Raw genomic sequence first — 21,788 nt, 5'->3', positions numbered from 1 at the left:
AATAAAAAAAAAAAGGAAGAAGTTGGAAGAGTAGGGGGGGTTCGGCATTGGTCTGGGGAAGGGGAACTAGGAGACGACAGACATTAAAATAGAAGCTGATGAACACTGTGTAATTTCCAACTGTTGATAATGTCACACTGCAAGGTTGGTGGTTCTACTGAGATAATTGCCATTCCCCAGATTACTGTCTTTACCAGAGAAAGAAATGATTGCTGTGTGTGAGACATCATGCTGCCTCTAGTTTCTTGAAACATGGCAGTGATTAATGAGAGACTAGGCTTGAGATTTGCAAATCTTTCACCTAGAGTTGGGGACTTTCAGGAATAGAGAGACAGCTCCTAAGAAGAAAACATGATAAACTGTACTCCACAGACAGGGAGACTGAGATGCTTATGGAATGACTCAGTCTTCAGAGCAAGTCTGGATCTGAAAAATGAGGACTTAACCCTATTGACCTCTTGAGGGTTTTTTCTCCCCTGCTGCAGAGAATCAAGCTGAAATACTCATCGTAAGGACTGATGCTGAAGCTGAAGCTCCAATATTTGGCCATCTGATGCAAAGAGCCAACTCATTGGAAAAGCTCCTGATGCTGGGAAAGATTGAGGGCAGGAGGAGAAAAGGGCAACAGAGGATGAGATGGTTAGACAGCATCACCAAATCAACGGACATGAATTTGAGCAAACTCCAGGAGATAGTGGAGGACAGAGGTGCCTGGAATGCTGCATTCCATGGGGGTCATAAAGAGTCAAACACTAACAATACTAATAGTTATTGAGTGCTTATGATTCTTCAAGCATTTAATATGAAGGTAGGGCTTCCCTGATAGCTCAGTGATAGAGAATTTGCCTGCCAATGCAGGAGACACAGATTCGATCCCTGGGTGGAGAAAATCCCCTGGAGAAGACAATGGCAACCCACTCCATTATTCTTGCCTGGGAAATCCCATAGACAGAGGAGCCTGGAGAACTATAGTCCATTGGGTCGCAAAAAGTCGGATACAACTGAGCGACTAAGCAACAACAAGGTTCTATTAGTGTCTTTATTGGACAGATGGAGAAAGTGAGCCTTAGAGAGGGTGAATGTCACGTTGACTAGGAGGTGTTGCCAGTCCTCGGACCAGACCTAGCTCAGTCTGGATCCGAGCTCATATCCTGCAGAATGTAGCTCCCAGCCCCTGAATTCCTCATGCCCCACAGCATCCAGGAAAGGAACCAGATTCCTAGGGAGGCTCATTCTCCAGGACAGTGGTTCTCAAGCTTTGGTTACATCAGAATCACCTGGAGAGCTTGTTAAAATACAGATTCTTGGGCTTGATCTACCCGTATTCTGACCCAGTAGGTCTGGGAGGGGCTTGGACATTATATTTCTAATTAGCCTCCAGATCTGCTGGTCTCTGCTTGTCCACGGGCTGCACTTTGAGTAGCAAGTCCCTGGAAGCCACCCCACCTCAGCCCCTACCTCCAGGTCTAGTCACATTGAAACTGTGGCTGAGCCCTAATCCTGTTCCATCGCCAAAGCATCTTTTAATCAAATTAGAATAAAGAGGATTTATTTTGAGAGACATTGAGAAAAACGGGGACTGTCTGGCCTGCATGAATCGTGTAGTGAATACATGTTTTCTTCCCAGACTTAGAAGGGATAGTTCTTATATAAGAGTAAAACTTTTACATTTGTTTAGCACTTTAAAAATAAAGTGCTCTTTTCATATACCTGGATACATAACCTAAACTCATAAATATATCTTCACATCTTGCGGGCCATAATCGAGCTCAACAAGCCATGAAATATAAAATACTCGAAGAATGCCTTCCTTGATCTGGAGGCCTAGGCAGAGAACTCAGATTTGCAGTCATTATTAAGAAAGCGAAAAATCAAATTCAAATGGCTCTAACCCTAAAAATCTATGAAGCTCCCGGTTCACGATTTCAAAGTTAGAGGGTTTTCATGTTATGTCAGTGAATACCACAATGAGATGGATTGAGGAAGGAAAGACGGACGTCAGAAAAAGAGAAACTGAGATAAAGAGTCCCAGTGCATTCCTGGCTTCCCCTGTGGCTCAGCTGGTAAAGAATCCGCCTCCAATGTGGGTTACCTGGGTTCGATCCCTGGGTTGGGAAGATCCCCTGGAGAAGGGAAAGGCTACCCACTCCAGTATTCTGGCCTGGAGAATCCCATGGACTGTATAGTCCATGGGTTGCAAAGAGTTGGACACGACTGAGCAACGTTCACTAATGCATTCCTAACCCTCTAGCCGGAGGGAGCGGACACCCTCACTCACCAGGGCTAGTCCTCCTTTGAACCTCGAAGCCCTGTCCATCTGGGCCACTCTCCTTTCTCTCTTTGGCCTCTGAAAAGCCTGGGACCCATTAATGAATTTATTCCTGGATTATATTAGGGCAGGAGGGAGGGAGGGAGGGAGGGAGAGAAAAAGCCACTCTCCAGATGAGAACCTTGCATGGTGAATGTCTCTCTTTTTAATCCCTCTGAACAGGAAACCACTGTAACAGACTCTGTGATTTCTCTCAGGATCTAGGTCAATTTCAGCGTAATCTCTCCTTTCCTCTAACCCTCAGCCTGGCCTCCTGCTTTCATCTCTTAAAGCAGCAAAGACATCCTCGCCCCCACCGAACACCCCACAGACACAAACTCACTTGTTTTGCACATGTGTTTTGCCTGACTCTGCCTTGGCAGCTCCATCAAACAGGAAAGAAAGGCCATTTCCAGAATTTCCTCCCCAAGGTGTTGGATTGAGGGGCAAGTGAGAAAGGAGTGGGTGGGGTGGGGGAGGGGGGAGAACAGCTGCTCCTCTCATTAAGATGTTTTTCACCCCAGATCTGCAAAGGGGACACATCTGGGAGAGAGGATTAGGTGAGAGAGGGCTTTGCTGATTAATACTCTATTATTCATTATTGCATGCTTACATATCCTGAGGTCTGTTATTTAATAGTAACGACCACAGGATCATATATTAATACTTTATAACATTCAGTAGTAAGACTCAGTCTATCCAAGACTTACAATCGCCTTTTCCTCCTAACTTTTTAAGAAGTTACTTTGGTTTATTTCAACCGTGTTTCCTTCTGTTTGACTTTCCCTGGTCCAGTCTAAGAAGTCCCGAGCCCTCTGCCCAGACTCTGGACACCTTGGTGTTTCCTTAGAAAGATGCTGACTAATGAGTCTTGGGCAGGGGTTTCCCTGGCGGCTCAGTGGTAAAGAATCTGCCTGCCAATGCAGGAGGCATGAGTTCGATCCCTGGTCCGGGAAGATGCCACATGCCGCAGAGCAACTAAGTCGGTATGCCACATCCGTTGAGCCTCTGCTCTAGAGCTTGGGGGCCTCAACTAATGAAGAATTTGTCTCCTAGAGCCTGTACTCCCCAACAAGAGAAGCCACGGCAAGAAGCCCGCTTCCATGAAGGGTAGCCCCTGCTGGCCACAACTAGAGAAAGGCCCGTGCAGCAACGAAGACCCAACACAGCCAAAAATAATACATTAAATTAAAAAAGAAATCGGAAATCTCTCCGCAGTGCCCAGGGATGTGCTGGAGAAGCCCTGCCAGAGTGCCTAGGGTTCCTTTAGAGATGCGGTCCTCACAGCAGAGCTCTCTTCCCCTTGGCAGGAAGGGGCAGAGGCTGAGCTGAGCTCTGGCAGATGGGGAGCACTCTGGCTGACTTGTAGGGTGTGTCTGTCGAGTCCCTTCACTGGAAACTCTCATCACATTTCTGATAGGGTTTTCATGCCTATAATCTCGTCCAAAGTTGTTGTTGTGGTTGCTCAGTCGATTCAGTCATGTCCAGCTCTTTGCGACCCTATGGACTGTAGCCCACCAGGCTTCTCTGTCCATGGGATTCTCCAGGCAAGAATACTGGAGTGGGGTGCCATGCCCTTCTCCAGGGGATCTTCCTGACCCAGGGATCAAACCTGTGTCTCCTGCAGCTCCTGCATTGCAGGAAGATTCTTTACCACTGAGCCACTGGGGAAAACCTCCTCCAAGGTAGAGGGGCAAAAATCTATATTTGATAGGAAAGACTCCTGACTTAATTAGGACAGAATTTTATTTTTGCCCCCTCCTGCCCCTTTAAATTTTGTCTAATAGAGGAAGCTTTTTCCCTTGACCTGGATAGAAATCCAGATCTCCATGTTGTTTTGGTCCATTTTTATATAATAAACAGAGCTGCACCACCTTTAGGTCTCAAACATGCTCCTAATTTAGGAATGAAAGCACCCAGTCCAAAATGTTAAATTGCTTCTAGCCACAAACTTGTTTTAACCCACAAAGTGGAGGCTGTTTGTGTAGCAGAAGATAATGCAGAAATCAAGAACCTGAATGAAGGGTCAAAGCAGATTTAATTCAGGACTTCCCATATTTGACCATCCACTGTCTGCTTAGGTTCCATTTCCACAACCACTTGGAGTGTCTGGCTTATCTCAGAAATCCTCTTTCAATTCCTAGCCCACAGTTTCCCCTTCCTCGCTACTCCAGAGTTGAATTCCTTTCTCTCGGTTTGATTACATTCAAAACTTACTAGTTGATATTCACAATACGGCCAAGGTACCACGTTTGCTGTTGCAAGGCAAATTAGAGATGAGTTTGGTCCCTGATTTCAAGCTATCTCTTTCTCTATTATCTGAAAGTGAAAGTGTTAGTCACTCAGTCTTGGCCTACTCTTTGTAACTCCATGGACCATACAGCCTGCCAGGCTCCTCTGTCCATGGAATTCTCCAGACAAGAATACTGGAGTGGGGTGCCATTCCCTTCTCTAGGGGATCGTCCCCACCCAGGGATGGAACCCAGGTCTCCTGCATTGCAGGCAGACTCTTTACTGTCTGAGCCACCAGGGAAGCCTACCTATCTATTAATACCTTCCTACCTATGATCTCTATCTATAGAAAGATAAATGGTGTGGTACCTATATATGGGATAGATACATACATACAAAAATAAATAAATACAGACATAGAGATATATATTCCGATGAGAGTAGAGGGGGAGAAGAGGCTAAAAGAAGTAATGGAGAAATAAAATGGAAGCCTCTTGGCACATATGCTTTGCAGACACACACACAAAGTGCCTTAGTGTTCAGGAAAGGAGTATTCGTGTGTAATACTGCTGGGGGATCATGACCTTGCCAGCACTTCATGATCTGCCTTCCTCCTCTTCTCCAGCCCAGTCTCACAGACATCCCCCCAGCCCTATGTCAGCTACGTTCACTTTCTTTCAGTTCTTCGTCTTTTTTTTGAGTAATTGTATTTATTTTGACTGTCCTGGGTCTTCACTAGTTGCGGTGCCTGGGCTCCTCGTCGCGCTGGCTTCTCTTGTTGTGCAGCACAGGCTCTAGAATGCTCAGGCTTCAGCAGCTGCAGCTCCCAGGCTCCAGAGCACGGGGCCAACAAATGTGTTGCATGGGCGTGGGTGCTCCATGGCACGTGGGATCTTCCCAGATCAGGGATCGAACCTGCGTCTCCTGTGTTGGCAGGTGGATTCTTTACCACTGAGCCACCAGCGAAGCCCTCTTTCGGTTCTTCTAACCAACCCTGACCCTTCCACCCCAGGACCTTGGAACATGCACTTCCCTCCACCTGGAACAGCATGCATTACTCATCATCACCTCAGAAAGCTTCCCTGGGTCCTAGGGCAGGCGTCAGACTCCCCACTATTCTCACCGCCCCCTACATCCTGGCCGTACTCCTCACAATTGTGTTAAACAACCAACGTAAAATTAGATGCTCAGAGACTCTGGCCTTGCCCAGAGAAAAGAAGTTTGTCTTGGTCATCAATATACTCCCAGACCCTGGAACAACATCTGGTACATAGTAGGTACTCACTGAATATTTTTGAAGGGATTAATAAACATGGCATTTAAGATTCATTCTCCTATCTTCTCCCTTTTCTCTCTCTTCCAGCCCAGTTTTCCTTTTATTTTTTTGACCCCTTACCTCTCCTAATGTTCTTTTCTCTTGGTTCTGCACCGTTTAAGAGTCCCGCTGTGGTCTGCTGGAGCTGTCCCATGAATTGAGACACGATCCCTCCTTTGTTTACTTCTGGAGGTCTCATTCTGGGAGATAATAATGTAGGTGTTGCAAGATACCCCTTGGGGTTTGTCTGAGAGGAAATCCTGCTTAAACTGTGACTTGAGGACAGGAGCAGCAGCACCACAGGGGAGCTTGTTTGAGTCTAAGCCTGCCTGTGGGGCGGGGGCTCAATCTTGCATTATTTACTTATTATTTATTTTGTTTTGTTTTCTTTGAGGCATGCAGAATCTTGGTTCCCTGGCCAAGGACTGAAACTGCGCCCGCTGTACTGATCGGTGCCTGTGTTAGTCACTCAGTCATATCTGACCCTGTGACCCGATAGAAAGACTGCAGCACGCCAGGCTTCCCTGTCCTTCACCACCTCCCAGAGTTCGCTCAGACTCCTGTCTATTGAATCAGTGAAGCTATCTAACCATCTCATCCTCTGTTGCCCCCTTCTCCTCCTGCCCTCAATCTTTCCCGGGATCAGGGTCTTTTCCAATGAGTCAGCTCTTCACATCAGGTGGCCAAAGTCCTGGAGCTTCAGCTTCAGCATCAGCTGAAGGTTGATTGGAGGCAATGAAAGAAAGATAAGAGAACTTCCAGAACTCAGAAGGGGACATCTTCAGACCAAGATGCTCTTCTGACACCTGGGAAAAGAAAGAGGAGGAGGAAAGGTTGGATGGGGTGTCTCAGACGGCATTTGTTTGTTTATTTATTTATTACTTATAATTTCTTTAGCTGCACCAAGCCTTGGTTGTGACACACAGGATCTTTAGTTGTAGCTTGTGGGCGCTAGCCCGAGACCCCCTGTATTGGGAGTGCAGAGTCTTAGCCACTGGACCGCCAGGGAAGTCTCTCAGATGGCAATGTTTTTCATACAAAGTCTTGGCAGACCCAGCAGGCGAGCTCTAGAGCAAAGAGCAAAGACTCTTTCAGGTTTGCAGAGTTCTGCACTGAGCAGAAACCGAACCAGCCAGGTCCCTGTAACTCTGCAGGGCTCTGTCATTGCCAGGGGGCTCCTCGGGAGGATGGAAACCAAGCAGAGTCAGGAGGTGACAGCAGCTGAGGGCTGTCAGCCAACTGCATCCTTTGAAGCTAAAAAGCAAGTTCTTTCTCTAAGGACAATCCTACTGTATTCTCCATGGCAGACACTGTGACATCTGAAGGTAATTTTACAAGAAACCTATGAAGGCTAGGAAATGTCTGGAAAGCAGATTTAAGAAAGTGCCACATTAAAGGCCTGACTTCTGTGCCCTTCTAGGACTGTTTATGTGGTGCTGTTATTCTTCAGGACACAGTCTCCCTGAGGCCCCTGGAAGACAAGGTCCAAGAAACTCTTCCCCTTCGGGAGCCTGAGGAGAGCCTGTGTGAACCAACATGGCATCTCTCTATTTATAAGATGTGTGGGTCAGTGAACAAGAGAGGACCCAAAGGTCTCTGAGACTGTCTCCTACCAGCTCTGCAGTTCCAGCCTTCCCAGGGCAGACCTGATCTCGACTGGCAACTTCAGAGTCAGAGAAGAAAAAAAAAAAACGAACCCAAACAGACGGAGCAGAAACAGCACAGATCTGGGGAGGGGTGTGCAAGGTTCTGATGATATCCAATGATGCCTTTACACACTCATTTTCACTTTCATGCCCCTTTCTCACTTGTGCACATCTGCAAGGACAGCCCACCACACATGCAGAGTTGCACACGATGAAAACGTTTGTCTATGCCAAATGGATATTCACCCTCGAGTTCACTTAACAAAACCACGTGGACACACACTCCTCTGACTCTGACACAAGGTTGTGAGTTTACACTCTGCTATTCCAACTCACACTCATGTCCCAGCATCAAGCTTTCAAAAAATCCTTTGTGTGCGATGCTTACACAAACAAGAGATTATAACATTACATACAAAAGCCCCAACAACCTACAGAAACAGAAACAGACAATCAAACAGACATTCAAAACACAGAGATTTTGGGGTAGATTAAAAATATCTGGAGGCTGTGCCTGGAATGGCTTGAAAACATGCCTTGAAGGCTATTTCTCTCTTGGCTACAGATGCTAATGCCCAGGGCTGCGTCGGAGCAGAATGCCTGATTTCCTAACCCAGAAGCACTTAGGGGGTCATCTTAGCCATCCTCCAGCCTCCTGCAGAAGGGACTAAAGTCATTAAGTCAGATGGTAAGGGGGAGAGAGCACTCGTATCCTTGTATCCTTGTATCCTGGAAAGGGGTCGCACATTTCTATAGAGGAGTGGAGTGGGGGAGGATAGGGGCCCCAAGTCTGCTTGCTGCTGCTAAGTCGCTTCAGTGGTGTCTGACTCTGTCCGACCCCATAGATGGCAGCCCACTAGGCTCCTCTGTCCCTGGGATTCTCCAGGCAAGAACATTGGAGTGGGTTGCCATTTCCTTCTCCAATGTAAGAAAGTGAAAAGTGAAAGTGAAGTAGCTCAGTTGTGCCCAGACTCTGAGCGACCCCATGGACTGCAGCCCACCAGGTTCCTCTGTCCATGGGATTTTCCAGGCAAGACTGGGTTTAAATCCCAGCTTTGCCACTTTCTACTGTGTGACCTCAGGCAAGTTTATCAACTTCTCTGTGTCTCATTTTCCTCACCTATAAAAGTGGGGATAATAATATTACCGAGAAAATAGGTTGCTGAGAGACTAGACCAGCCAATATTTGTGGAGTGCTGAGTGTGGGCCTGCTATAGCAGAAGAGCAAAGTGAGTATTGGTTTTTATTCTGCTCCTGAGAATTCTCCACCCTGCGGCTCCCAGGCTCCCTCCCCTGGAGTGCCCCACCCCATCTCCCTACACAAGCCTCCTTGCAGCCGCCAGCTCCTAGCTTCCACCGGCAGGAACCGCTCTCTCCCAGGTCTTTCTCCCTCCTCCCCTTCCCTGTTCCTGGTTCCTACAAATGAGATTGGTGGAGAGAGCGGTGGTTGTGTGTGTAGGAATAGGAAGCTGGACAGCCAGTCTCCAGTCTCAGCTGCCTGCCTGGGGAGCTGCCAGGCTCCGCGTGCTTGGCTGACCACCCCTGTCTGCCCTGGGAATCAGGGCTTTCCCAAGGGCAAGGGCAGGGAGGTGCTGTGAGGTGAATTCTCTGTCAGCTACCTTCTGGTGCAAATATAAGTAGGGAGATGGGAAGAGACAGCTTCTCCACTCTCTGAAGATACATACATATCTAGAATACTGGAGTGGGTAGCCGTTCCCTTCTCCAGGGGATCTTCCTGACCCAGGGGTCGAACAGAGGTCTCCCACATTGCAGGCAGAGTCTTTACCTTCTGAGTCACCGGGGAAGCCCATATATATATATAAAATATATATATATATAAATATATATATATATATATATTTTTCCTCTCAAGGCCCATAGCTCCGCCTCTCATCCTCCTGTTTGTAATTTTTCCCAAAGAAGAGAGAACCGTTATTCCTCCAAAGGACCGCCTTCTCTCGAACCCCGGCTCATCCTGAAGTCGCATCTCTCAACACAGGAGGATTCATTTCCTGAGAGTCCACTCGGCAATCAGCGGGTTCCCAGGTGAACTGAAATCCAGAACTATTCTCATCTGGCCGCCCTGGGAGTTGGTTGCAGCGCTCTCGGTACAACCTGTTCCTCCATCCTCTCCCCTCCCCTCCCAGGCTGCGCCCAGCTCAGCTCCTCCCGCCCTCGCCCGGGGGCCCCAGCTGCGCCCTCAGGGAGACACTTGCGGCCTCAGGGCCCCGAGGGGAGGCGGGAGGAGGAGGGGAGGGCAGGGGGAGGCGGGGAGCCACGCGGGGTGGAGGCCGGGCCTGCGGCTGGAGGTTGCCTCGGCTGGAAGGCGGCTTTTGGCTGCTTGGTAACCGGCTGCCAGAGCCTAGCGAGGCAGAGCGCAGGGCAGCGGCTTCTTGACGTCAGGACCCAGCGAGGGGACCGCGCCAGCCACCCAGCCCGCCCCACAGCGGGGCCGGCCGCCGGCGGGAGAGGAGTCCGGCGCGGGGCGCCCTGCAGGGTGAGGGGGGCGCGGGAACCGGTCCGCAGGGGCGCAGCATGCCCCCCGCCCCCGGGGCATGGAGATCGCCCTGGTGCCCCTGGAGAACGGCGGTGCCATGACCGTCAGGGGAGAAGAGGAGGCCCGGACCACGGCGGGTCAGCTCCGCTGTCCCGCGACGGCCGCGCTCAGCGATGGACCCAAGCAGCCGGCGCCCAGGAGGCGCAGCGGCGCGGAGACGGGCGCGGACCCGGGAGGCCGGCCGGCGCCACCACCGCGCCAGGAGCTGCCCCGGGCTAGCCCGCGGCCTCCGGAGGAAGAGGAGGGAGAAGGCGACCCCGCCCTGGGCGTGGCGGGGGACCAGGTGCTGGGCCCGGGGTCCCTCCATCACCAGCGCGTCCTCATCAACATCTCGGGGCTGCGCTTCGAGACGCAGCTGGGCACCCTGGCGCAGTTCCCCAACACGCTCCTGGGGGACCCGGCCAAGCGCCTGCGCTACTTCGACCCGCTGAGGAACGAGTACTTCTTCGACCGCAACCGGCCCAGCTTCGACGGCATCCTCTACTACTACCAGTCGGGGGGCCGGCTTCGCAGGCCAGTCAACGTCTCCCTGGACGTGTTCGCAGACGAGATCCGCTTCTACCAGCTGGGGGACGAGGCCATGGAGCGCTTCCGGGAGGACGAGGGCTTCATCAAGGAGGAGGAGAAGCCCCTGCCCCGCAACGAGTTCCAGCGCCAGGTGTGGCTGATTTTCGAGTACCCGGAGAGCTCGGGCTCCGCACGGGCCATCGCCATCGTCTCGGTCCTAGTCATCCTCATCTCCATCATCACCTTCTGCTTGGAGACGCTGCCCGAGTTCCGGGATGAACGCGAGCTGCTGCGCCATCCCCCGGGCCCCCACCAGCCCCCGGGACCCCACAAGGGGCCCAATGGCAGCGGGGCCGCAGCGCCCCCTTCCGGCCCCACGGTGGCACCTCTCCTGCCCAGGACCCTCGCTGACCCCTTCTTCATCGTGGAAACCACTTGTGTCATCTGGTTCACCTTCGAGCTGCTGGTGCGCTTCTTCGCCTGCCCCAGCAAGGCCGACTTCTCTCGGAACATCATGAACATCATCGACGTGGTGGCCATCTTCCCCTACTTCATCACGCTGGGCACCGAGCTGGTGGAGCAGCAGCAGCCGGGGGGCGGGGGCGGCCAGAACGGGCAGCAGGCCATGTCCCTGGCCATCCTCAGAGTGATCCGCCTGGTCCGCGTGTTCCGCATCTTCAAGCTGTCCCGCCACTCCAAGGGGCTGCAGATCCTGGGCAAGACGCTGCAGGCCTCCATGCGGGAGCTGGGCCTGCTCATCTTCTTCCTCTTCATCGGGGTCATCCTCTTCTCCAGCGCCGTCTACTTCGCAGAGGCCGACAACCAGGAGACCCATTTCTCCAGCATCCCGGATGCCTTCTGGTGGGCGGTGGTCACCATGACTACAGTGGGCTATGGGGACATGAGGCCCGTCACCGTGGGGGGCAAGATCGTGGGCTCCCTGTGTGCCATCGCCGGGGTCCTCACCATCGCCCTGCCCGTGCCGGTCATCGTCTCCAACTTCAACTACTTCTACCACCGGGAGACGGACCACGAGGAGCAGGCAGCCCTTAAGGAAGAACAGGGCGGACAGAGCCAGGGGACTGGACCGGCCGGCGGAGGCCAGCGAAAGGCTAGCTGGAGCAAGGGGTCCCTCTGCAAGGTGGCAGGGTCCTTGGAAAATGCGGATGGCTCTCGAAGGGGCAGTTGCTCCCTGGAGAAGTGTAACCTCAAGGCCAAGAGCAATGTGGATTTGCGGAGATCGCTGTATGCCCTCTGCCTGGACACAAGCCGGGAGACAGATTTGTAAGGGGGTCCCAGGCTGACAGCTAGCCATGGGCTGGGGACAGCAGAGGCCTTCTGACCCTGGGGATCTACTTGACACCACAGAGTATTTCAAGCCCACCCTGGTACCTGGGTCTGCCCCTCTTCTCTCACTGCTCCCCTCCTGCCTCCCCGTCCACCTTGATCCCCTCATTTTTCCTCTTCTTTCCATGACCCCAAGGGTCGCCTATTTTTAAAAACTACCACATTCCATGACGCAGGAGCTGTTGAAATGGTGAGCGCTGTGAGATGGACGTCTTTGTAGCCAGTTTCCTACATCCAGCAGAGGGACAACCCAAACAAAAATGACTTTAAATAGCCCAGATCTCCAGGGATTTTGTAAAACCCCTCCTCACATCCCTGTGCTCCAGATTTGCTTTACAGATGATTATATTTGTGTATAAGGGGAAATAGTATTTTTATGGCTGGAGAGTGGATTTTTGTACCGCAGTTCAGATGGAGATATTTTGGATATATTTTCAAGACATATGTTGTATTTATGGAAGAGATGATGTTCTCCTGCGAAACTTACATTACAGCCGGAGACCCTGGTCCGGCCGTTCTAGGTCCTGTGTCAGTAAGCCTCTCTCTTTCCTGAGATGTCGTGTCTGTGCTTCGTGTCTAAGGCAGGCAATGCTCTGGAAGAAAGGCAAGTCTAACTTTTTTCTGTGCGCCTTAAACAATTCTTGTAACTTTCTTCAAAAAGCATTTTAATGATGTAGGAGGAAGACCTCTGATAATTCATCCTTTTGAATTTTTATCCCAGGAAATAAAATGTTACTCGATTAAAGCAAGGGTTAGTTTTTCTACAGCTGATGTATCTTTGGAAATTAAAAAAAATAAATAAAATAGTCTGTCCCTCACTGTTTATGGTTCTGGAGTCAGAGCAAACTTGAGTGGGGTGGAGGAGGGCTTGGAAAGCTCATGGTTTGATCATTGACATCTCTTTGCTGGGCCCCCTCTGTGCCTTGAAAACAAAGGGGTGGATTCTGTTTGTCTCAGGTGGTTAGAACACAGACACTCCCGATGGCATTAGACCCAGCCGTCAGCGTGGTGTGTGGATGGAGTTAAAAGGCAAACGATGACCAGATCCTCCCCTCCTCCCTCCTGCCCGAAGCCCTGCTGCTGTCTCCTGGGGCTGGGTTTCCCAGCCTTTGTCTGCAGGTTTTAAGTCCTACTTAACATGATTCTCAGCTCTGAGAAACAAGCCTGGCTCTCCTGGACAGGAGACCTCTCCGAAAAAGTGTAGCCCTGGTCACAGAGGGAGGAGGCTGTACCTTATTCTTATATTCTCCCCCCGCCGCCCCCCCCCCCGCCCCAAACCATGGTGAAGCAGAGAAGGATGAATTGCCTTTGTAGCAGATGAAGGCAGAGAGAGGCTGGAAGGATTTGTTTGTCCATATTAAGGGCTGATTTCCACAGATTGTTACCTTGCCCTGAGTCATCTCTAAATTCACAACAAATCCCTTTGTTCCCTTGTCATCGGATGATACTGACAAAACATTACAGCAGGTGTAACGCTGGCTGCAACCTCTCTCTGGGCTTAGCTATCCACCAGGGGTTCCTGATTCCTGCGGGTTTTTTTTTTTTTTTTCTGCTGAACAATCCAAAGACTGATGGTTTGGCATCCTCACCAGGGTGGGCTGGCGGTCCACAACCACGTGGCCCCCATGACCTCAATGAGCTTGATGACTAGTTGTGGGGCACATTCAAGTCTGGGAGGTGGAGGAGAGGAGGAGGATCTAGGAGATTGATGTCTGAGGTTTGTGGATTTAAACGAGATGCCCACGCAGGAGTAAAAGCCTGTCTGTGACTGCCTGGAGTCATTTCCAGCCAGGAACTGTGAACATATCAGAGAAGGAAGCAGAAGGACTGTGCCTGGGGCTCCGTTGTTTCACATTACATGCAGGAATCAAGGAGGGCGAGCAGGGACACGCTGTTTATTTGTAACTTACAATCCTCCTAAAAGCAGGGCCTCTTGCCCGAGCTCTCCTCCACACCATCTCACCTCCAAGCCCTCTGTGGCTTCCCAACTAATGTGGTTTAATGCACCCCTCCTGGCTGGGATGGGGTCACCCCTTCGGTCCCATTGTCCCTTGAAGATAAAAGAGAAGGCGCCACCCTTGCCCTGAAGGCCATTTTCTTTAGGCTTGAGCCACAAAGAGAGAACTGTGGCCACCCAGGCTTCGGATGAGTCCAGGTACCTGGCCGGTATTGGTCCAAAGAGATTGAACGGCTCTTTAGATTGTCTGGTAAAAGGTACAAGCTTATACAAAACCTTGGGGATGGAGGGGCGGGAATGAGAGCGTTGTGTCTCTATTTTGTGTGGGATGAGGAGCGCTGTCCACAGGTTTATGAGGGGGATGCGGGTGGTTCCAGAGGGACCTCAGTCCCCTGTTGCATCCCCGAGGCTAGTGGTACCCATCCTGGGGCACTGGGAGGGTCCCCAAGGGCAGTGCAGGTATTTCAATCTGTCTTCTCGGTGCACCTGTTGCTATGGTTCTGGAAACGGGTCCCCAGTTTCACTCTCACCATCATGGGGGTTTCTCTGTTCACGTGATTGGTGGGAAAGGAGTGTGAATGTCAAGTCTTACAGGTCACCTGAGGCAAGGAGGCCCTTCCTGTCCTCTCTCCCCCTCGCCTTCACTGCCGTCCTTGATTTTCCTTCCGGAGGAGATTAGATCTAATAGTCCCGGCCAAACCTTTATCCAGATGTTGCTTCTTGGTTCCCACAGCAGAAAACCATCCCTGGGTTTATAATCTACCAGCCTTGGCAGCCTCCAGGCTTCCCAGGTGGCGCTAGTGGTAAAGAACTCACCTGCCAGAGCGGGCGACTCGAGTTCAATCCCTGAGTAGGGAAGATCCCCTGGAGGAGGGCATGGCAACCCACTTCAGTATTCTTGCCTGGAGCATCCCATGGACAGAGTTGCCTGGCGGGCTACAGTCTGTAGGGTTGCAAAGAGTCGGACATGACTGACGCGACTTAGCATGCACCCACCCAGCAGGGATGGACTGGTGTGGTGCCTTTATCTAAGGACAGCTGCTCTCCTGCAGAGCATGTGGCCCTGTTTTTTTTTTTTTTTACCACCTACTTTTTCTTCTCCTGCACTTATGCTGGGTGAACCCTGATCAAGGACAGGTTCAGAAAGAAAAAGTCTTATGCTTTAAAGCCCCAGCTTCCTGACCTTCCCTGCCTGGGATACTCCCTGGAGGGAAAATGAAGCAGAAAACCAGCCCTTGAGAAATCTTCCTGTGGGGTTAGGCTGTGACTTATTCTCTTGTTAATGGTGGGAGTACTTCCTGGTGGGGAGGAGCCACAGCAAAGTGTCTCTCTGGGTGTGGAGGCCCCCTCCAGAGATGGCAGGCCATGCACACTGAGTGTGACCCTGGCGTGCTCTCCGCTGGGCCTGACCTCAGCAGCGCACATCTGCTCTACAGCTGCTGTGCATGCTGGGCATCCTGGGACGTCTATGAAGATGCTGTCCTTGCCTTCATCTGCTTCCAATCCTATGATCCTCAAGTCATGCAGGACAGGGGGTGATCAAGTGCCTTGTACTGATTCCAAAATGAAGTGGGATGGGTCGGAGTGGGAGGGCAAAGAGGAATAGAGAGAGACAGGCCTCTGGAAATTTTGAAGGGTAGCTGGGTAGAGGGAAGGACAGTCGGGTTGGGGGAAGTGGGTGGGAGGAGTGAGCTGGAGAATGGCCACCTTGTCCACATCATTGTCATGTCGGGGTGGAGTCCAGGGTTGCAGGCTGCTGCCTCTCCCCAGAGGAGGAGGGCATGGCAATCCTCTCCAGTATTCTTGCCTGGGACATCCCATGAACAGAGATACCTGGCGGGCTACAGTCCGTAGGATCTGAAAGAGTGGGACATGACTGAAATGACTTAGCATGCACACACACACTTGCCTCTCCCCAGGAGCAGACCATAGTAGGAGTCCTGATTTTATCAATGGTAGAAGGACTCGGCAATTTTTAAAGCAGGGATTGGCAAAAACTCTGAAAAGAGCCAGATAGTGACTATTTTAGGCTTCGTAGTCCAGCAGGCAAAATTGAAGCTATTATTGTACTTATATAATCACTGAAAATGTAGCCATTGAAAAACGTTAGAATCAGTCTCAGCTCGAGAGCTGCACCTCCCTGTCATAACCATGTATCTGTCACACTGCGGCCGCCTCCTGGGCATCCAGGCATGGCTGTGAAGCCCGGACCTGGCTCCCTGATTTGATTTTCCTTCACTGAACTTGCGTTTCTTGCAAATGCCAGCCCTGGCTTAAGAAGGGGATCACAGGCAGGGGTTTCCCAGACCATCGAAGACTTGGTTATAAAGATGGAGCTCATTTCTATCTCCTTGTAAACGTTAGAATTCTCTAGGTGGCTGTAGGACAGCTTGCTTTATTTCTAGGGAGGAGGAAGAAAATGCCAAGCTGGACATCCTGCCCAGGGCTCTGGGCATCGGCTTCTCCCCCTGCACCTGGTGGAAGTGGGCCAGGGTCCAGGGCATAGCCTCCTTCTCCTTTGGCCTGAAGTGTTTTCCTGGGTGTGACATCACCCTGGGAGCCTTGAGGCAGTCCTTGCCTTGGCCCTCTTCAGCTGCCTCTTCCTATTGAGGAGATGGGCCTGAGTTTGCGGGTAGAGGACCCATGTGATGTGCATGGAGGGAAATGTATGAGTCAACTCCAGCCACAGGCCTCCAGACCGAGCAAGACACTTGCCAGTTTCCCCTTTAATTGGCCGGTGACTTCTAATGTCGGACTTTGCAGCAGGTGATGTTTTGGCAGGAAGGAATGTTACAGATCATCTGGTGGGTTCTAATCATTTTACAGATGAACAGACTGTGAGGCCCAGAGGGAAGAGGCTCCTTACTCAACCAAGGTCACCATAAAATCCACTGGAACTGGAATCGTCTCCCCAACTCCTTGGCTGGATTTCTCTGCTCCCTCTGGAAAGTTTCCCTGTTCTCATTAAAGCTGACTTCCCCCCTCTCCCCTCCCTGCTGCCCGCCCCCGCCCCCATCTCCCCATGCCCATCCCACCTCCTGAGGCAGGTTCCTGCCCTGTCAGTTCATTTGTATCTAGTTTGTCTGGGTGGCTAGGCGGGAGGAGCCTCCTGGGTGTCCAGCCGTGCTCACCAAACCCTGATCTGTCTCCTCCAATTTGATTTGACTGCACTCAACCTGCATTTGCTGTGAATGTCAACCCGTGTAAGCAATGGAGTTGCGGGAGCGCCATGGCCTAGCGCCCATGAGCAAACAGGAGAGAAAACAGAAACCTTTATAATCCAGTGTCCTTAAAGCGCTCACTAATTCATCTCTCCATTCATTTGCTAAATCTTTATTTGACAACATTATTTACTAAGGGGCAGGCACCATGCTATGGGTTTCCCTGGTGGCTCAGCTGATAAAGAATCTGCCTGCAATGTGGGAGACCTGGGTTCAATCCCTGGGTGGGGAAGATCCCCTGGAACAGGGAATGGCAACCCACTCCAGTTCTATTGCCTGGAGAATTCCATGGACAAAGAAACCTGGAAGGCTATAGTCCATGGGGGTCACAAAGAGTTGGTCACGACTTAGCAACTAACACGAAGCTGCCATGCTAAGGAGCTGAATCTAACTGGCAAGGGAGCTTCCCTGGTTGGCTTCCTAGGCTCATGGTAGATGAATACAGTTTCCTGGGCTAGTAAGCAAATGAATAAAGAGATTTCCTCCTTTAAAAAAAAAAAAAGTTATTGGAGTACAGTTGCTTTGGGCCTCCCAGGTAGTGCAGTGGTAAAGAATCTGCCTGCCAATGTGGAAGCCACAGGGGATGTGGATTTGATCCCTGGGTCGGGAAGATCCCCTGGAGGAGGAAATGACAACCCACTCCAGTGTTCTTGCCTGGAGCATCCTATGGACAGAGAAGCCTGGTGGGCTGCAGTCCATAGCGTCTCACAGAGTCGGACTTGACTGTGTGACCAAGCACACGCATAGTCGCTTTACAATACTGTGTTAGTTTCTGCTGTACAGCAAAGTGAGTCAGCTGTATGTATACCTGTACCCTCCCCGCCTTTTCTAGATTTCTCTCCCATTTAGGTCACCACTGAGCACTGAGTCACTTTCAAATATAAGGAAGAACAAAGAGTCAGACACGACTTAGCAACTAGCAGGCAAGAGCCAAGGAGGAGATGGGCAGGGTTGTAACTGGGAGAGTGACATGCTGCTTTAGAGAAGGGTGAACAATGCTCGAGGTGGAGGAAGACATAAGAGGAGGTGAAGAGTGGGGGACGGGGATGCGGGGGCCCCAGGGCGCTAGGACTCTGCGTCTGTTATCCTGCAGCGGGGTGGAGGCAGGCGCTGGTGGGGGTGGAGAAACCAAGATTTACCCTGGAGACACCCCACTGGCCACTCACCAGCTTGGAGCAGGAACCTGCCTCTGCCTTCCCAGCGGCACCCCCAGAAGAAACACAGAGAACCACCTCCACCTCCCCAAGGGAGATGCCTTGCAGATTTCTGCTAGAAGGCTAGCAATGGGTCCCAACCTGAGTTTTAAAAAATTTTAGGGGGCAAGCAAAGACCCTTAGATGATGACCCCATTGGCTGTTCAGCCAACGGGCAGGAGACCCAGCAGGTGTTTTGGAGCCTTTGCCAAAAAATCAGCAGGAATCATCCTTGGCCTGGACTGAAGGGCAGGAGGTGGGGGCAGGGCAGCCAAAAGCCCTAGAGGCTAGAGTTTCTCCTGACTATTCTACCACCAGGAACAGGAATGGAAAAAGCTAAGAAGGGCTGCAGAGGGTCCAGAAGAAAGCCTGGTGGGAAAGCCAAACTGCTGTGTGCCGAGCATTCGGGAAGTTCAGAATGGAGCTGCACACGAAACTGGATGGGACCCTTGGTTTGGACCCCACAAGTGGCTCCTCCATGGATTTTTCAGGACTGAAGGGCCCTGGAGGACAGCAAGGTCTCCGTTCAGTCTGCTCATACTCCCCACTCCTTCTGGGAGCTCACTGGTGGGCACCAGGTCTTTCTTCCATGTGTGTGAAAGACTCGGAGAGATGGGGCTCAGAAGGAGCTGGAGGGAAGTGCTGACCTCCCAGGAGGCCAGCTCGGGACCTCCCCCTCCCTGCCTCTCCCTCCACCCCCGTATTCTCTGTTTTGCTACCTGTGTGACTTCCTCCGGGGGAGTCGCCTCTGCCTCCCTTAGGGGTCTGGCATCTGCTGTCACAAACCAACCAGTCTTGGGTGCTGCAGTGGGGACAGAAAGGAGACCAATTTTGTCCTCAGCACGCTCAGACACAGGTGTGGGCAGGTGACACCCGCCTATGCATGAGGAGACACGTGCAAGAATGTGAGAATCGTAACAAAGCTAAAAATAAAGCCAAAGAAAACCAGCTTGAAATGTCCCAGCTTGAAGTGTGATTGTGCTTAAAGATTTTGGCGGAGGGGTTGATCTAAGCCCAAGGGAGTTATTTGGACAAGGACTCCTGGGAGAAGTGATCTCAGAAGCAAAGTGAAGGAGAGAGAGCAGCACTTAAAAACATTTTTTTTTAATTGGAGTGCAGTTGATTTGCAATGTGCTGAAAGTTTCTGCTGTACAGCAAAGTGAATCAATTATGCATAGACATATATACATACGTTTAGGCTCTTTTTTAGATTCTTTTCTCATATAGGATGTTACAGAGTATTGAATAGAATTGCCTGTGGTATGGGCTTCCCTGTTGGCTCAGATGGTAAAGAATCTGCCTGAAGTGAGGGAGACCCAGGTTCAATCCCTGGGTTGGGAATATCCCCTGGAGAAGGGAATGACTATCCATTCCGGTATTCTTGCCTGGAGAATCCCACGGACAGAGGAGCCTGGCAGACTACCAGGGGTTGCAGAGAGTTGTGCACAGCTGAGCAACTAACTGGAGAAGGCAATGGCACCCCACTCCAGTACTCTTGCCTGGAAAATCCCATGGATGGGGGAGCCTGGTAGGCTGCAGTCCATGGGGTCGCGAACAGTCGGACACGACTGAGCAACTTCACTTTCACTTTTCACTTTCATGCATTGGAGAAGGAAATGGCAACCCACTCCAGTGTTCTGGCCTGGAGAATTCCAGGGACTGTGCGGGGTCATAAAGAGTCGCACACGACTGAGTGACTTTCACTTTCACTTATGTCTGCGGTTTGCAGTGATCTGTGTTCTGCCGCATATGAGGGCTGCTCTTGGGAGTCTGAGGCCTCATGTTTTAATGATGCTATAAATTGTGTTATATCAGAAGATCTGCTCTTTGGGAACTTCTGAGAGCTGGTGAAGTGACACAGTTGCAATGTCACGTTTATCAGAAATTTCCAAATCGTTTCAATACCAAGACTGAAGATTTAGACAGCAGCTTTGCTCTAAAGAGTGCAAACCGCTGCCCAGTGACTTGTTTTGTAAACAATTGAGATGACTCGAACCTGAATGGGTACCTCATGGTGATCCATGCCAGTTACAGGAAACACACACAGAAAAGATCCCCGTGCACACTTGCGTTTGTTCCTCCCCAGTTGATTAAACTTTCTATTCCTGCAACAATTTGCGTTTTTAAAAGGCTGCCATCTGGGAAAAGGAAACGAGTGGTCCCAATTGTGCTTAGGTAGCCAAGGCATCCAGTTGCAAGAATGTCCAGGTTGGACAGCTGGCAGTGTTTATGCGTCTATTCTTCTCTCCTCAGTGACATGCTATTATTATTTATTATTTTTCTTTGGTTGTAGTAAAGTCACGTATAAACTCCGCATCATTTTGACACCAGCTTGTTTTATTTTTAGTTTTTTGGCCATGCTTCACAGCATGCAAGCTCCTAGTTCACCAACCAGAGATCAAACCCACACCTCCTTCAGTGGAAGCGCAGAGTCTCAACCACTGGACCACCAGGGAAATCCCTCGACACCAATTTGAAACGGTCTGAGATGGCATAATTACCTCCTCTTGATCCTTGTGTGTTGCTTTCACTGTCTGCCTCTGGTCCATTCTACATGAAAAGTGAAAGATTAGTCGCTGCCACCTCATGGACTGTAGCCTGCCAGGCTCTTCTGTCCATGGAATTCTTCAGGCAAGAATATTGAAGTGGGTTGCCATTCCCTTCTCCAAGGGATCTTCCCTACCAAGGGATCAAACCCAGGTCCCCTACACTGTAGGGCAGATTCTTTACCTTCTGAGCCACCAGGGAAGCCCAGCCTCATATGACTTCCCTATTAATCTCCCTAGAGTTCAATTGATATGGTCCAGGCATTCTTGAGTTCCTAAACAGAATAAATCCAGTCCCTTCAGCCTGACTTTTGAAGTCCTCCATGAAAAAACTGAAAGTGACTCAGTTATGTCTGACTCTTTGCGACCTTAGGGACTATACACTCTATGGAATTCTCCAGGCCAGAAAACTGGAGTGGGTAGCCTTTCCCTTCTCCAGGGGATCTTCCCAACCCAGGAATCGAACACAGGTCTTCCTGCATTGCAGGCGGGTTCTTTACCAGCTGAGCCACAAGGGAAGCCCAAGAATACTGGAGTGAGTAGCGTATCTCTTTTCCAGCGGATATTCCTGACCCAGGAATTGGACCAGGGTCTCCTGCATTGCAGGAGATTTTACGGATTCTTTACCAACTGAGCTATCAGGGATGTGACGCTAAACCTTCCTTTCCAGACTCCCCTTTGTCTGCCTTATCACCCACTGAAGACACCTGCACTTCATATCTACTCTAGACAGAGTCACGGCGGCATCTGACCCCACTGGCCTGGCTTCCCATCAGTTATCTCTTGGAATGCCTGCCTTATGTTCACCCATTGAGAGCCTACTCATCCTTCAACATACACCTCCATGTCTGCTCCTCAAGGGCCCATCCTCAGCCCATCGAGTCCAAGGCAGTGTCCCCTTCTCTGGAGCTCTTATCATAAACACACGTTCCCCCATGGGGTAGCTGTTTCTCAACCTC

At 50.9% G+C, this 21,788-nt stretch overlaps 1 protein-coding gene across 1 annotated transcript; it reads left to right on the top strand.

The window, feature by feature from the left end:
• On the top strand, nt 9,827-12,720 carry KCNA5 (potassium voltage-gated channel subfamily A member 5). Its single transcript, XM_013964275.2, has one exon. It carries the CDS (start codon nt 10,057-10,059, stop codon nt 11,851-11,853), a length of 1,797 nt encoding a protein of 598 aa, XP_013819729.2. The 5' UTR covers nt 9,827-10,056; the 3' UTR covers nt 11,854-12,720.

This window comes from Capra hircus, chromosome 5 (assembly GCF_001704415.2).
Source record: "Capra hircus breed San Clemente chromosome 5, ASM170441v1, whole genome shotgun sequence".
Taxonomy (NCBI): Eukaryota; Metazoa; Chordata; class Mammalia; order Artiodactyla; family Bovidae; genus Capra; species Capra hircus.
The sequence above is the reverse complement of the archived record's forward strand: the minus strand, read 5'-3'. Positions and strand labels throughout refer to the sequence as shown.